At 45.2% G+C, this 17,349-nt stretch overlaps 1 protein-coding gene across 4 annotated transcripts in view; it reads right to left on the bottom strand.

Moving 5' to 3' along the window:
• MTMR9 (myotubularin related protein 9) overlaps positions 1-16,181 on the bottom strand; it is a 37,208-nt gene extending 21,027 nt beyond the window's left edge. For 3 of the 4 annotated variants that reach the window (XM_030489689.1, XM_030489688.1, XM_030489691.1), the window contains exons 1-5: positions 15,619-16,173; positions 12,561-12,669; positions 10,633-10,758; positions 2,705-2,878; positions 475-692 (exon numbers count right to left, since the gene is read on the bottom strand). In XM_030489689.1, the coding sequence (XP_030345549.1) occupies positions 475-692; positions 2,705-2,878; positions 10,633-10,758; positions 12,561-12,669; positions 15,619-15,803 (812 nt within the window). In that variant the 5' untranslated portion in view covers positions 15,804-16,173. Of the gene's footprint in view, positions 1-474; positions 693-2,704; positions 2,879-10,632; positions 10,759-12,560; positions 12,670-15,618 lie in introns of all 4 variants that reach the window. The other variant, XM_030489687.1, reaches the window with a different exon arrangement.
• Positions 16,182-17,349: the final 1,168 nt, after the last annotated feature.

A 17,349-nucleotide genomic window follows, 5' to 3' on the forward strand; every position in this document is an offset into this window, starting at 1 on the left:
ATGCCCATGAGAAGGATTCACTAGAACTAAGGCTTAAGCGCAGCTGAATGAGATCAGGCTAAAAGTCTATTTAACTTAGTAACTTGTTCCAAAATGACCAAACAATATTAGATGTCCAGAGAAAATTACTAGGTAAGAGGATTGTGACTGACACAGAACAAATCCTCACCTGCAGAAGTTTTCTGGCAAAAAGGAAGGCTGGAGTGCAGCTATAGATGGTCAAAGAGATGGCACAAGAAAATTACCTGATGTCTGAAACAATAGCAGGCTTATCAGAACAAGAAACCAAACACAGCTTTCCGAAGCCAACTACCTTTATCATCCACATACCCTGATTTTGTCAAAATAAGAATGTGACCCTGTTGACAGGAACCAGGATACAGAGCCACTTCTTACAGAACCAAATACTTTATGGAGCTGGCACGGCTCTGCCAACGTAACCCTACAAAGCCAAGCCTGTGTAATTTCACTCACCTCTCAATACATTTGTGAATCCTCCTCCACTGGGGATAGTGCGCTTCTTGTTCAAAGCCCCCTCCTTTGGCCCTGGCCTGCTGGGCAACATTCAGGGACCTGGTATCAATGATGTAGCCACGCTTGCCAGGCCGTAGCGTGGCATTAATAAGCTTCTCGTCTTCTTTACACCGTCTCCCATTTGTACCTGTAAGAGGCTGGCTACTTCGCATCATGACCTGCAGAGACAAAAAACCATGAATCAGGCACGGGAAATGGAGAGACTTAAGACTGAAAGACATTGATTACTTGGGCTCCAAGCCAAAAATGGAGATTTAAGCTCACTATACAAAGGACACCTCTTCACTAGAGGATTACTTCAAGGTCTGTAAATGTAGACTGCAAAAACTGATGGAAGAGATGGCTGTGTCTCAACTCCAGGCACGGAGAACATCTCCTAGAGAGGCTTGCTGCCGAAATTCACACAGGATGCTCCTGTTTTCCTTTACAACTCAGGCCATTGTAACAATGCTTATTGGAGTGAGACAGATCAACCTTAAAAAGCTTCCTCCATGAGTTCAGGGGTAAAATTCCACTGGGGTCCTCCTGGATCTCCAGCTCTTCTCTGTGAATTTTCACCAGCAAGTGCAGCTCTCACCCTACTGCACTTCCTACTTCCACCTGCTTCAAGTTCAATCCACCATGCCTGGACACAGACGAGTGAACACCCTGATCTGCATGACTGCTGCACAGAAACGTCTCTCTAGCTCTTCCTACAGCTGCTGTTCTCCCTTGCCCTGAATCCCTCAGTTTTTAAGTGCAATCCCTTGCAGGGACTGAATTTATTTAAAAAACAAACTAGAAATCCTTTAATTGAGTGATCATTTGGCAGGCCACTTTCTAAATTACAGACATCATCTCAGACGCTTTATCCCTTTATTCCTGTAGTACCATCTTTGTGAGCCACTGAACTGGCTTCCTGCTAATGGCTTCTTTACAAACCAAGATATTCAGGATTGTCATCTTTAAGGTGCCTTCCCAACTCTGTTTTTAAAACTCTCAAGTCATTCATGTGTTAAAGATGCCTCTAAGGTTCAGTTTTACCCACTGGCTAGACTAATAAACCTTAGGTCCACAGATTTATAAGCTGAGGTTTCTCTTTATAAATGCCTTTCAATTCAGAAAGCATCCCAGCAGCTCAAATGATAACTAAAACGTGAGGCCAGGCAGCCAGCAACCCCAGCTATGCTCAAGAACTCAGTCAGGAGAACAATGTGACAGACAGCATTACTGTCACAGGTTCAAGCACTCCTAGCCAAACACTATTACATTCCTCACAACTTGAAACGTGCACAATCCAGAGAGATAATGGAACAAATCTTCCTCTAATGGTTTTCAGTCAAGCTGAGAAAAAGCAGAAAGCACAACTTATGAAATTGGTGAATGGCTGATTTTAAAGCAAAGCAAAAAAACCACAAAGGTACTGCTAGGTCAGACTAGATGTCCTCTAATTCAGAGCTTAACAATCTTGGCAACAGGAGGAGAGAAGACATTAGAGTATTTAACTCAGAAGCCTGGATCAAGTTTATAAGCTGCAGGTTGGATATCCCAACATCCTCAGAACTGGTTACATCAGCAAAAGATACATAGAATTTCTCAACAATTTCATAAAGTGCATTTCTTAATTATAGCATATCAGTTAATTACATTTCGGCTTGTCGGAAGGTGGCGAAGTCTGCGCAACAACAAGAGTTTGCTACTCCTGAAACATGTTATACTGACAGGCTCATGGAACAGATTGTTCTGATCACTCCTTCGACAGCTACACAGCAGAAGCGGTGCTGGCTCTGGGCACGCTCGCTGTCATCATGACTATTACGAAGGAGACAGCCCACCACCCTGAGACAGGACAATGTGGTTTCTGCCATCCTTTCAGCATGAAGCCTCTTGGCAGACAAAGCAAGTAAGGGTGCCAGCGGTAGCTTTACAAGTCTCATCTTGCTCTTACTGCTGTGAGCAAGCTCATGCCACATACGCTCCATAAGTGAGTGGATTAATAGCTCTTTCTAGGATGGAGATTACTCATTCCATCACCCAGAACCAGTTTCACTGCAAACACCTAGTAACTTGGAAAATAAACCAAATGAACGTCTCATGAACTATATTAAGTCTAGAGCACAGGGTTTTTTTCACTAAACAAAGAGATTCACACACTTCCTTCTGGTAGAACCATTACTCAAATGCAGCTTACCATCCCATTCTTCTTATGGTAATAGCTGAGGACTGGGAAGCGACTACCATGGCGGAACATGGCAACTTTCCAAAGCGCTTCATCATCGATGGATTTGGGGACAATGACAACTGGAGGGTAGGACGGACAGACAGAGAAATCCTTATTGATGCAGCTTAGACGCCATTCATCTGTCTGAAAGAGATCAGAACATACAGGCTTTGGGTCAGAAAACAGATCACTGCTGTTACAGCTTAACATACTACGGAATAGGACCTTCCGTGTTCAGAGTTATATCAACGATCTATTCCATTTGCACCACAGGTGAAAGCTCAATTATCAGTACTGGCATAATCATGTTTGTTCATGCAGGAATCTGGATCCCCTGTAATACCATAACTACCCTAACTGGTCAGATCAAACCCAGCACTATTATCCTGTCTCCAACAAAAAAATGGCAAAAGAGATGCTATTCAAGAGCGAAGAAGCCCACCCACTCTCTGCAGTGCACTCCTCATCCCCTACCTCTCAGATGCTGTATTTTAGATATGAGAAGGTATATCCCTGCCTAATCCTTTTAGTATCCATTTATAAGTCTGTCGAGTGATTATTTTTTCCCCACACCTCTTGATGCTGCCTGCAATCACATCATCTTGTTGCAGCAGCTCCCAGAAGCTCATTACCCAGAGCGCAGATAAAGCTCAAAAGCAACAAAAGAAATTATCAGGTGGCTCTGCTCCTTGAGGTGCAGGACTTGTTGAACAATGGTTCATTCCCCATCTGGCTTATCCACTTCCTCAACAAACAGCACGAAATAAGCCCACGTGGTCAGAAACGCGTGATTGTGGCTTTTAATTATTTCAGACACAGCAGGCAGCATGTCTGCAGTACGTAATAAAACATAACTGCATTTGCAGATAGCTTCAATCTCATAGGAAGTAAGAACATGGTATGTCTGTCTCTCAGAGACCTCAGAACTGAAACATGTTTCCACATCAGCAGATTTAGACAGAGGTAACATGGGCTCAAACCCGTACCTGTGCTGAAAGCAGGGTTAGTAACACTACCCACAAGACAAAAGTGGCCCCAAAAGGCAAGAATGTCCACCAACTCCAGATGATGAAGCTGCTTAGAGGTTAAAATTTCAATTTAACATTTCCAGCTTGGTTCTTTCCTATGGGCTCTATGTAAAGCATTACAGCTCTTCATCCAAAAGCACCTCCTGGAACCAAGCACAGCATCTAAGCACACAGGTCTCATCATAAATTCTTGTTGGATAATTTTTCAGTTTCCAACAGTCAAACGCTTGTGAAAGAAGCGCTGAATATTGGCACCCTGCACCCTCACAGACACCTGGCATGAGAACTCAGGCTACCTGATACCCAGAGTCAGACACAGGACTTTGCCTCATCTCAGGCGAATGTCAACTAGCAGCCTCACTGATGGAGAGTCCTCATTTATTGAAGTCCAGCTGGAAGAGCTGACATTGCCCTAACTGCAGCCTCAGACAGACCCAGCCTTCATGGCAGGCTTGCTGCTTCTGGGCTGGTACCACACCACTGCGTCCTGCATTAAGGACATCATCTAGGTACATCAGATGGTCACAAACGCATATATTTTTCCCAGGGGAGCATATCACACACGAAAACCTTGCCTAAAGTTTGTCAGGGAACTTAGCTCATGGCCCTTGATAGTAGGATGGTGATAGTAGGTGATAGTAGGATAGCGTGGCTGGGCTGCATCAGTCAGTGCATCCTTATCCTGTATTTCTTATGGCAAACAAAACCTGTTAGCAGCAGCTTTGGTGAGGAAAATGACCCAGAAGCCCCTACAGCATGTTTTGATTTTAACAGCAGCATTAAATTCATAAAAGTAGCAGCAAAATAGCAGTCAAATTTGCTTGTAAAAGCTCCAGACACAATGAAGTTTAAATGAAATACAAAAACCTTTTGAAGAGAAAACAAGGAGCTGCTTTCAACATAGTTGGGTTTTTTTTCCCTTCTAGTTCCTGTGCTTTAAACATGACACAAGTGTCATAGAGTAAACAAGACCTTAACTCACTCAGCTGAAGTGTTTTTGGTACAGACTGGGAAGCATTTACACACCACTGCAGCAGGCAGAGACCTCAGAGATGTCAAAAACTCTGCTCAGTTGTGTTCAAAGAAAGTTTCAGGTAGACAAAAAGGCAGAGGGATAAAGCAGGTGTCACAGACAGCAAGAGAAGAGCACAACAGTTAGATTATGCTGTAACAGAATACACAAAACCCCACGTGAATTCAGGAAGGTTGGTTTCGCATGCATTAATTACATAGCTTGACAACAAGTAAGTCTCTCTTCCTCTTTCCTTTGTTCCAGAGGCTACTACCTCTTGCCTTACACCTCCTGGTACTTGGTTATACAAATCTGACTGGGTCACTGGCCCATTGGAGAACTAGGATCAATTGAGAAAGGTTTTCTGGCAATGAAGTCATTTCATCGGATGAAAAAGCTGATCTGATTCACACCACTTTCATCAGCAGTAGATGCAACACATGGGATGAGTGGCAAAGGAGACAGCAAAAGTGTACTTTTTGGTGGCAGCCTAAGAAAAGGATGCCGAGAAAGGTACACGCTGTGTGCGTTACAGTTATCACGAATATTAGTTGCTACCTCTGTTCAGGGGCCTATCCTGTTTTGCACTGTCCCTGTTGTAAGCTTACTTCATTATTCATTAGACTCAAAACAGCTTCCCTGAACATCTATGTTTTATAAAAAGCAGAGGTTCTCCCAGATGCAAAGTTAAATTGCCTTTGGCAATCATGTCTTAGCTGGAGATGCAAGTAGTTCTGGAACACATAAGTGAGGCCGGTTGGTCCTCCATTAAAAGCTCATGCTTTTAATTCACCAATAATGATATTTTTTCATAGTTTTTTAGGGTGTTAACATTAAATTACAGCAAATTTCATACAATGGTGTGCAATTTGTTTACAATGGAAAAAAATACGCATGGATATAGAACTGATAAATATCTTGCTGCCACACAGGAGGTAGAGAAGGCAAAATCACAACTCTGTGGTATGCTTTTTGAGACACTGGCTGCCACTGACTAGCATGCGAAGGAATTCTTGTGAGACTCCACCTACAGTCCTGCATCCAGCTCCAGGGCTCCCAACACTAGAGGGACATGGAGGTGTTGGAGTGGGTCCAGAGGCGGCCACAAAGATAACAAGAGGGCTGGAGCACCTCTGCTGTGGAGATAGGGTGAGACAGATGGGGCTGTTCTACCTGGAGAAGAGAAGACTCCAGAGAGACCTTAGAGCAGCTTCCAGTGATTAAAGGGGCTGACAAGAAATCTGGAGAGGGGCTTTTGACAAGGGCCTGTAGAGATAGGACAAGGGGGAAGGGCTTTAAACTGATAGAGGGGAGATTCAAGTTAAATATGAGGAAGAAGTTCTTCCCTGTGAGGGTGGTGAGGCCCTGGCACAGGTTGCCCAGAGAAGCTGTGGCTGCCCCATCCCTGGCAGTGCTCAAGGCCAGGCTGGACACAGGGGCTTGGAGCAACCTGCTCTACTGGAAGGTGTCCCTGCCTGTGGCAGGGGGTTGGAACTGGGTGATCTTTAAGGTCCCTTCCAACCCAAACCATTCTGTGATTCTATGAATGGAAGAGTATAGACCTGATTTATTCCCACTTTGGTAATTTAACTCTGCCCATAACCTACTCTCCTCACCATTTATAACTACAGGACAGATGACTCTTCTGTCACCCACTGATAGTTTACTGTTACACAGGAAGGAGGCAACAATTAGCACCATTTGTCTTCTGTATCGCAGCTACTTCTGCAGAGACCCAGTTAACCTCTGCTGGCTTCAGACTGCTAAAATACACTACAACGCAAATCAGGTGACAGTAAAACCTGACAGTGCAAGTCACTTGGCTGTTGCTTGGGGTTGTCTTGCAACTTGAAAGAAAAAAATTGCCATTACTAACTGGAAGAGCAAGGTAACAGCAATTCAGCTACGTGCAGCAGTAGATGCAGATACGGGAAGCAGTAAGGACAGTAGTGAAGCAGAAGAGATGGACCTCATCTTCAGGTATCACCAGTATGCTGTGGGAAACTCAAAGTACAAAGTTAACATTTACTTCTCCCAGCAAGAAATCTGTACTTTAAGGGATCAGAAAAAATTAATTCCAGTTAAAGTTAGAAGTAGCAAAGAATTGGGGCAGAGTATAAAGGAGAGAGGGCTTCAAAGAAAAAAGAAAGTAGCTTGAAATATTTTCTTAAACGCAGTGCAGAATTAACCCTTACTTTTGTACTTTTCTTGTCTTAGTACTTGTGTAGAGAAATTGATTCTTGAATGTTACTGATAGGCTAAAACAACTATTATCCTTCTAAAAGTTGAAATGGCTAGAAGTCATTTTCCACAAAACTGTCTGAAACAATTCAAGCTTTATTAGTAAGCCTTAAAAGAAGAGTTAGGAAACCAGAGACCTTGAAGGATCCTGCAGAGCAGCAATGAGAGAGGCTATTCCCAAGGAACAGGCAGAAGGCAACAAGCCCTGTTAGCAACAGATTGTGCGTGGACAAGAAACATAACAACAGATGCAAGCAAAGATTGATGCTTGCCTGATAAGAGCAAAATATGGGCTATCCACACCATCGCAAACTGAGCCCCAAACCAGAAAATTCAGCCTTTTTTAAGAAGCTCCAGTGCAGTAGAGCACAGCTGAACTGAACTGTCTAGGAAGAGCTGACATACCTATAACCAATCCAGATCTGATGTACTACCCAGTGCCTCAAGAAAAACACAAAACACAGTCTAAAGCTGGATGAGCAAACATTAATTATCCTGTGCATCTTTTACTCCATTCATGTATTTGTCTGTAGTATCATTAAAGTCTCATCTCACAGTACAATAATTTGGAGGTTTTGCTGTGACATTTAGTAAAACATTGAGCTGATTTCTTAATATGACTTAATTCTCAGCTGAACAACTCTGTTGATACGTCGGATTTACCTGAAGAGCAGTTCTTGGAAAGTCACGTGACAGAAGCCCTGCTGACCTGTGCTGTAGGTTATTCCCAAGAAAATAAACAGGTGGCACACATGCCAACAGCCATCAGCAAATGACAGCCCACTGAAAATTAATTCCTCCAATTTCCTTAGATCAAAGACATTTGTCTTACAGTTCTTCCCTTAACACCTTCATGCACCAAATGCAAGAATGTTGTGACAGTACAGCAGCCTCCCTAACGCCAGAGATGAGCACAGGGGCAAAGTGCTGAAGTGTTTGCTATCAAATTCCAGAGACAACACTAGGTGACACTTTGTCAGATCAATGCAATGGAGTGAAATCATGCAAGGGGTACGTGTGTTGGAAGAAAAACACATTTGGCACAACATATGCAAAGATAATCATAGAATAACAGAATGGTTTGGGTTGGAAGGGACCTTAAAGCTCATCCACTTCCAACCCCCTGCCACGGGCAGGGACACCTTCCACTAGAGCAGGTTGCTCCAAGCCCCTGTGTCCAACCTGGCCTTGAACACTGCCAGGGATGGGGCAGCCACAGCTTCTCTGGGCACCCTGTGCCAGGGCCTCACCACCCTCACAGGGAACAACTTCTGCCTAAGATCTCATCTAAATCTCTCCTCTGTCAGTTTAAAGCCATTCCCCCTTGTCTGTCACCACTTGCTCTTATAAGAAGTCCCTCTCCAGCTTTCTTGTAAGCTCCCTTCAGGTAACTGAAGGGATAAACATATAAATTATTATAATAAAGTATAACAACATAATATATTGTCTGATTTTTAACATATTACTGAACTTTTTTTAATCTTAACTTTTACAGTTTTACTTTGCCATTATAGAATGTGTCAGTTTAAAAACAACTCTTCTGTAGCAGACAAATTGGAATTAATACATTATTAGAGCTGCAGTGTGGCTGAAATGCAGTTTTTAACAAGTTGTTACCATGTTGGGGAAGGTAAGGCATAGCAGATTCAGGCGGATGATTTAATGGAGAGGGAAGTAACCTTCTGTATTCTACTCAGCTGACTTATGGGAGGAAAAAAAATAAATCAGCCATTTACTTGTTCTAGCCTGTCACATAAGACAGTTTAATTACAGAAGAAGAAATACTTGGTCAACAATGTATTTATCTGTTGTTCAGGAAATGTAAATAATTTGAACATGCCCCATCCCTGGCAGTGTTCAAGGCCAGGCTGGACGGGGCTTGGAGCAACCTGCTCTAGTGGAAGGTGTCCCTGCCCGTGGCAGGGGTTGGAACTAGATGAGCTTTAAGGTCCCTCCCAACCCAAATCATTCTATGATGGCTTGTCACATGCTTGTCACATTTTGTTAAAAAGGGAGTTACATCTGAAGTTTGGGTTAAAAGCAAAGAATTACTCAACATCTGTTAGACGCTATTTTAAAGTTATTGCCCTTGAAACGTAGAGCTATAAAGTAATCAGGTTTTTAAATGTAAGCCTTCCAAGGAGTATATGTCCAGAAAGTCAAGACATTTACAAATAAGCTGCCAATGCATTTTTAAGCCATGCTAGCACAGGTATCATGCTGGTAAATGCAGTCATTAGAAATGATTGGATCCCTGAAATCTAAAAACTATTTCAGCTACACATAGAAAGCAAAACATGAACAGGAGCAGAACTATCTCCTGCAATCTTCAAATGAGCTCTGAAGGATTTCCTTCTGGTGGCATCAATCCTGCTCTCATACTCTTCTCAGCAGATAGCACTCCAGCTTCTGGCCTTTTGATTCTCACTGAAATGCCTGCAAGCTTCCTCTGCTGAGCTGGGAAAGTGTCTGCTGCTTTCAGATCTGAACACTCTGATCACATTTGACTTCCCAGCTGAAATTAAAGCTGAAACTGTGGTGCTAGTTATTGTAACAGGTCAGTTTGTATGTCTTTTGACAGCAGGTGAAGATAGGACATGTGAGAGTACTCTAATTATGAGCCAAAAATAGAAACATCTCTCAACTCCTTTAATTTTCTAGTGATCTCATCATATGAATCTGGTCAAGCGGATCATATTATTCAGATATTAGTCATAAACAGGAAATGATAAATGCTGCAGACAAGCTGGGTTGCAGATAAAAGAAAAAAAAATCAATGTTCTTTGGTGCTGTACTAATGGATGTGGTCTCAGAAACCTAAGATGATGCAGCAAGTGCACATATTTAATGTGAAACAAAAACCTGGAATACAAAGATGCCAACCCAAAGCACTATTAAAACAGGTTGGCTCCTACACCGAGTCAGTTCCCACTACACCAAATTCAGCATCCTAAAATGAAGTTTGAATAACAGATACAACAGGCAATGTCAGAAGAACAATTTCTACCCTACAGGTACCAAAATAATACCAACAAGTCCTCACAGCACCAGGAAGATTAGGACTGGAAATTTCCTGCTTTCTAAACCCTCTTAGTATTTTCCCAGCATGAAGTAGAGCTAAGAGTGTTTCAAATTAGGCATCTTTATCTACTGTCATCTTCCTAGAAAGCCAAGAAATCCTTACTGATTTTTTTTTTTAAGAATAGCCTCATATCAATTAAGGGGTTGACGAAGATTGCATCTGAAGTGGAGTGGGATGAAAGCTAAGTACAACAAACCCAGGCCAGAGATCTTAAATTTGTTCTTACAACAAGGAGGGCCATCCCCAAAGGACAAAAACATTTACCTGAGAGGACATGAAGGTTGGAACTTTAAATAGGCCTCAAAACTCCATTCGTACAAGGTGAAACACAAGTGCTAAATAGGAATATTTAGCACATAAACAGAAATGTCTGATGTTTACAGAGTATTTGAACAACACACATTTCACCCAGGCACCAGACAGCTATTTTTACCATCCAGGATTGCCAGTTCAGACACTATCAGGTGACGAACTTCACAAACTACTTGCATAAGCATATCCTAGTGCCTGTGCAAATCCTTAAGATCCAACTTACTACTGAACTGAGAAGCTCAAATTCTTGGTCAGGCAGAAAAGAGCGCCAGCCATCTTCAACGATTTCAAACATGGGCCGGTAGAAGAAGGGATACATGAGAGTGACAGAGTCCAGGGTGGAAAGTGCCTGTGCAGGGAAGAGAAATAAACAGCTACTTAATTCATTTAAACTGCTATTCTATCTCAAAAAACCCCATACATCAAATCGTATTTTCCTCTAATATTGGTGATGCAAACTTAGGACACAAGAGAACAGCCATTAATCTTGAGATACTAAATTACCAACAAGGTACTTTAGAACACATAAAACCCCGCAGCACAAACAAAAGCAGGTTATAGCAATCTAATTGCAACTGGGAGTCTGTACAGGATGCAATTTCTGTAGGCTTCACTATGTAACAACACACGAAAGCATGAGGAAGATGCACATTGAACAAGTATAACTAACAGGACGCATCGTACATGGCATTTACCTGATTACTAACAGAGCTTAAACTCAAGAAGTCACTTAATGTTGTTTAAGACACACGAAACTCAAGTGGTCTGATTTGGTTTTACGCCCTCATACTCCAGCATAACGAAGCTGAGCTTAATTTTCCCAAACGTTACAGCAAAATACTTGATTAAAAAAAGTAAAGTTGTGGGGTTTAGTGGGTTTGGCTTTTTTGTGGGTTTTTTTGGTGGGGTGTGGGGGGGAAGGATTTGGGGGTTTTTTTTGCGAGGGGTGGTGTTTTTATTTGTTTAAAAATAAAAAAAGAGAACAATTGCAACAAAAATAAACAACCAAAGCCCACACCCACAAGCAATAAACAATATTTAAAAAATTGGAAGGAAATATCCTCTAACTCTCATTTGCCTTCCAGAACATCAGTGAAACCTTTCTAACTGGATGAAAAGTTGATAGAATCATAGATGTCCTGGTTTCAGCTGGGATAGGGTTAATTTTCTTTCTACTAGCTGGTGCAGTGCTGTGTTTTGGCTTTAGTCTGGGAACAATGCTGATAACACACCGATGGTTTAGTTGTTGTTCAGTAGTGCTTACCCTGATCAAGGACTTTTCAGTCTCTCATGCTCTGCCAGTGAGGAGGGGCACAAGAAACTGGATGGGAGCAGAGACAGGACACCTGACCCAAACTAGCTAAAGGGGTATTCCATACCACAGAGCATCATGCTCAGTTTAGAAACTGGGGAGAGTTGGCTGGAAGGGGCAGGTGGTGAGCAATTGTACTGTGCATCACTTGCTTATATTCTCTATATATTTCCTATTATTATTGTATTTTACTTGTACTTCAATCATTAAACTCTTCTTATCTCAACCCATGGGTTTTACCTTTTTCTGATTCTCCTCCCCTTCCCACTGGGGATTGGGCGGAAAGTGAGTGAGTGGCTGTGTGGTACTTAGTTGCCAGCTGGGCTTAAACCATGACAATAGAATTCCATGTTGGAAGAATCTCAGGGATCACCTGGTCCAACCTTTCTCAGCAAAGCATGAGCTACACGAGATGGCCCAGCACCCTGTCGAGCTGGATCTCAGATGTGTCCAGTGTTGGGGAGTCCACCACTTCCCTGGGGAGATTATTCCAATGGCTGATTGTTCCCATCATGAAAAATTGTTCTCTTGAGTCCAAGAGAAATCTCCTCAGGAGCAACTTGCACCTGTCACCTCTCATCTTTTCCTTGTGCCTCCTTGTAAAAGGAGAGTCTCCATCTTCCTTGTAGCTGCCTTTTAAATACTGGAACATGGGGATAAGGTCTCTCCTGAGCCTTCTATTCTCCAGGCTGAATGAGCCCAGCTCTCTCAGCCTTTCCTTACACAGCTGTCCAGTGCTTGTGGCCTTTCTCTGGACCCTCTCCAGCCTGCGCTACATTGTTAAGGCTGAGGTCAGACCAAGATCTGAGAACCCAGGTGTTATTATTATGAATTCTTACCTCGATAGAGCTTGCAATGTTCAAACACTCCTCCATTCCAGGTATATCCAGCTGAATAATTCGCAGATCTTTGCATTTTATAACAATGGTACCCAATGAGCCCACAAACCTACAGCAAGACACAAAGAAAGAATCTCTTAAGAACAGGATCATCTAAGGTAAGATGAGGTATTACAGCTTTTCCTACAACATGTGTCTACAAGACAAAATTCCACCAGTAGTAATTTGCCTGCAATATAACCTTTCAAAAAACTAAATAAACCCACTTCTTTATTTGGTATTTGCAAGCTGGGTTTTTTTTGGAGGGGGAGGGGTGGGGAGGGAAATTCCATCCTTTGATGCAGCAGTGAGTGGAAGTGGAAGTAGTACGAGATAAAGAGAGGTTTTCCTACCAGCTTTTCTTTAAAAGATGAAAGAGAAAAGGTGTGTTCAGGTATTTTCTGGCAGTACTGTAAGCTTCAGCTGGCAGTTTCCAGTTTCATTAAAGTAATGCATTGAAACTTTGAGGATTGCTAAAAACATCTGAATTTAGCTTAATGTTCAAGATAACATTTCTGTCTGGCTACATTACACTCCCCTGTCTTTAACTCTTTAAGCCTGGTTTCTGATACCTGCAGTACTATGGAGCTATTTGCTCTGCAGACCTCTGAGAAGTTGCTCACTTCTGGTCTTATCACTTCTGGTTACAACACAAGTTGACCCAGAAAAAGCTGTATGTTACACAGCAAACACAGCTCACAGGTGCTTTGTCAGTCTTCCTTACAAACCCAAAAGAAGGACGATGCCCAAGCAGGAACAGTGTTTCATTTGCATTAACTAGCTACCAGCGTTCACAGGAACGTGACAGATTTTAGTTCATAAAGCAGTAAACTGAGGAAAAGGACCAGAGTCTCCCAGACACCACAGCAGAGCTTGCAGCAGCCAGGGGTGATGCAAGAGGCAGAAGCAGGCAGGACCTGAAGGACCAAGCTTCAGCCCTTTGTGGCCTGACCCTCTGCACAAGGAAGGGCAGAGCTGTGCACACTCCAAGAGACCTGTTGCTAAGCTTTGGGTTGCTTCACCTGTGCTACAAGAGATGCCTGCAATTTACTCTGGAATTGTCATTACAGCTGAAAGGTCATTACCTATTTCTTGTGTGCAGACAAAGGTTAACATGCAGAACCCATTATAATTTGGGTAGTGCTGAAGGAAGAACTATAGGCCTTTTGACAGAAGAGTTCTGGAGCTCTAGCAGAGCCAGTCTGTACATGGTTTGCCCTTGCTGCAGCGCTGTTTCACAGATCTCCAAGGAAATAACACAGTGAAGCTACAAGACATCAACAGGGCGGTGTTTTCTTCAAGCAAAAACACTATAGGAAATCACTAGAGACTGTTCCACTTCTCAACAAACCCTACAGGTCACATCTAAGTTGTTTAAAAAGCTACAAATGTTTAAGAAGCAGTCTGACGACCATCTGATCATCAGGGAAAACACCGTTATGTACAAAAGGCACTCATAACATGAAAGTGGGAAAAGGTATTTTTATGAATCTGGCACAACATCACAGTTGTTGTGCACTAATAACCTGAAGTAGAGCCAAACTGGACCATTCTACAACCTCTACCAGTTTAAGAGTGTTGTTATTCCAGCCTCCCCCGCATCAAGAATATATTCTAACCCTTTTTCATGGGAAAGCTTCATTGCAGTTATATTCACACAATGCTACTCTCACAGAGGTATATGTCTACTCTAGAGACCTTCTAGAAAATAGGGCTGGTAATAAGGGCTGCAAGTATCTGCAGACGTAGCTAACCCTGTTATAAATCACGTACTGAGCCAGCAGTGTGCTGCTCCCTCACCATAACTTACAAGTGTTCCCTGCTTATTCGGTATTAACTTACATTATAACTGCAACTAAGCTCATACAAAAACAAAAACAAAAGAAAAGCTTGGCCATAATAATTTTCAAAACAGCTACAGCTGGTTCAGTACCCACAGAAAGGAGGACGAGGCCAAACCATGCTGATGACTGAGCAGTGCTAGATAGGAACAGATTTCCTGAGGTTTCCACCACTCTGTTCCTCTCCACCCTCAGGCCAAGATGCAGCGTTTCTCAGAAACATTCAGAGATATGAGGAACATGGGAACAAACTTAATCAGCACCCAGTACTTCACCCATTCTGATTCTGAGGCAATCTGATATTTTTAATTGCTGCTGCTTGATTTTTCCCCATCCCTGGCAGTGTTCCAGGCCAGGTTGGACGGGGCTTCGAGCAACCTGCTCTAGTGGAAGGTGTCCCTGCCCGTGGCAGGGGGTTGGAACTGGATGAGCTTTAAGGTCCCTTCAACCCAAACCATTCTGTGATTCTATGAAACTGAAAAAAGGACCAAGGCAAGGAAGCAGAAGACAATGACCAGATGAGGTGGGACTGCCACTCAAGGACAGTAGCACAGTGGGGCAATAGTACAAGTAAACCAGGTAGAAGTGATGGTAAGAAGATCAATCTCTCAGTCCCTGCAACAAAAGTGGATGGGCAAGAAGAAGAACAGAGCGCTGCAGCTACAACTCAGCTCTCCCACATCGTTCCCATAAGGAATATGCTGTTAAAGCATTAGTGATTTCCATGAGCAGTTAGAGAAGTAAGGGGATGATGCTGTTGAGCAGCAGGAGGCTGATCTGGGGCTGAGAAAGTCCAGAGTCCACTTCAGCCATCAGCTGTGGTGGGTGACCCAAGGAAATCACTCCATCAGTGCCTCAGCTTCCATCTCCGTTGAACGGTGATAAAGATGCATCCTTTATAAAGTGCTTCAAGAGCTACTGACGAAATCCACTAAACAATTAACAGAGTACTGTTGATAAAGCTGTTTAAACGTAAAAATTCTGACTCTGTATGTGACCAAAAATCTCCCCTGTCAAACAACAATTCCCAAAAAGAATGAGAATTAACCTGCCTGTGCTCTGATTACCCTTTCATCTCTCTAGACCTCAACTGGAGACATCCAAGGTGCAACTCAGTCCTGACAACCACTTTTCCACCCGAGACACAAGCGATTAGGCAGGGAGATGGGCAGGCATACCTTTTCTCGATGGAATCAATGTTGGAGTGCAGCAGCCACAGCTCCTCCGCGTTATCATGACGCCGCGAAGAAAAGATGAGGTGATGGCCGGTCAAACAGAGAGTCCCCTCCACCGCAAGGTAGAACGGGCGGTGCAGGACCACGTTATCCGCTCGGGGGGTCTTGATCAGCTCCGCAAACTCCATGCTTGCCAGCGAACGGGGAGCCGCAACAGCGCGTCGGGGAGAACTGCGGTAACCTCAGCACGGGGAACCCGGGCACGGCGCAGCGGTACGCCACCGCGGGCAGGCAGCGGCATCACCCACGGGGCGGCCGCATCTCCCGGCGTGGGGAAGCGCGGAGCGGGCACAGCGCCGCGCCCGCCCGGAGGAGGCCGAGCGCCCTCACAGGGACGCTGTCCCCCGGGGCCGCGCGGTGCCGGAAGAGCACGGGCCCGTCCCCGGATGTGGACCGTTCACGCAATGCACCGGAGCCGATCCCCGCCCTCCGAACGGGACCGCCGTCCTTACCGGAAACGCCTCTGCCGCAAGCGGCCCGGCGCGCCCCGCGGCCCCACCGCAACCGTTCCGCGGGCTCAGCGGGCGAGCAGGGGCGGGGCTGGGCGTAAGGGGGCGGGGCCTAATCAGAGACGAGCCAATGGGGATGGGGAACCGGCGAGGGGCGGGGCTCGGGGAACGGGCGGGACGGTGGCGGCATGGTCCAGGGCGGGCAGCGGGGCGGACCCGGGGCAGGCGGGGAGCGGGCAGGGGGGCAGAGCCGGCGCGGGCGGGAGCGGGCAGAGGGGGAGAGCCTGGGGCCGGATGCGGGCAGCGGGGCAGAGCCGGGGCTGGCGGGGAGCGGGCAGCGGGGCAGAGCCGGGGTGTTTCTGCTGCTGAAGCACTCTGGTGACAGTTGCTGCCCACGAAGGCAGTAGGCAGAACCTGCCTGGACCGAAGCGCTGTCTTTGCAGAGGTGCCTGCCGCGGCTCCTCTCTACCTCCTAGAAAAGAACCCAAATTCAGACCTACCGCCCCAGCCCTGCGTCTTCTAAATGCCCTCAGCAGCACAGGCGGTTCTCCTCCGGGAGCACCGGCCATGGCAGAGTGTCCCACCCGAGCTGCCTGCCCCCCGCGCTGCAGGGATGCCCACAGAGCCCCCTCCATGTGGGCAACACCCGGGATTTTCTGTTTTATGGACCCCAGCGGGTGAAGGGCGGCAGCCCTGCTATCCAGAGCAGCACAGAGGAGCCCAGTTACCATTCCTTCTCAGTTACCGTTGTGTCAGGTCTTGCACCTGAGCAAGCACAATCCAGGAGCGCAGCAGAGGCTGGGATTTGCCTGGCCAGGGAGCAGCTCTGTGGAAAGGGACATGGGGGTCCCCTGCCACGGGCAGGGACACCTTCCACTAGACCAGGTTGCTCCAAGCCCCGTCCAACCTGGCCTTGAACACTGCCAGGGATGGGGCAGCCACAGCTTCTCTGGGCAACCTGTGCCAGGGCCTCACCACCCTCACAGGGAAGGGTTCTCAGATCTAACCTGAACTTCCCCTATTACACTGCCAGCATCCCACAAGTGGTGGTGAGGAGGAGGCAGGGAATCAGCATAAGCTCAAGAGCTTTTCCCTGGGTTATCACTGTAAAGTACATCCTCATTAGGAAAGCCGCAGATCTTGGGCACAGCTGAAACTCAAGTGTCTACACTGAATTTGTTGGCAGAGGTGCAGGCAGGGATGTGGTCTGCAGCAGGCAGTAGTG

Source organism: Strigops habroptila, chromosome 6 (genome assembly GCF_004027225.2).
Source record: "Strigops habroptila isolate Jane chromosome 6, bStrHab1.2.pri, whole genome shotgun sequence".
Classification (NCBI taxonomy): Eukaryota; Metazoa; Chordata; class Aves; order Psittaciformes; family Psittacidae; genus Strigops; species Strigops habroptila.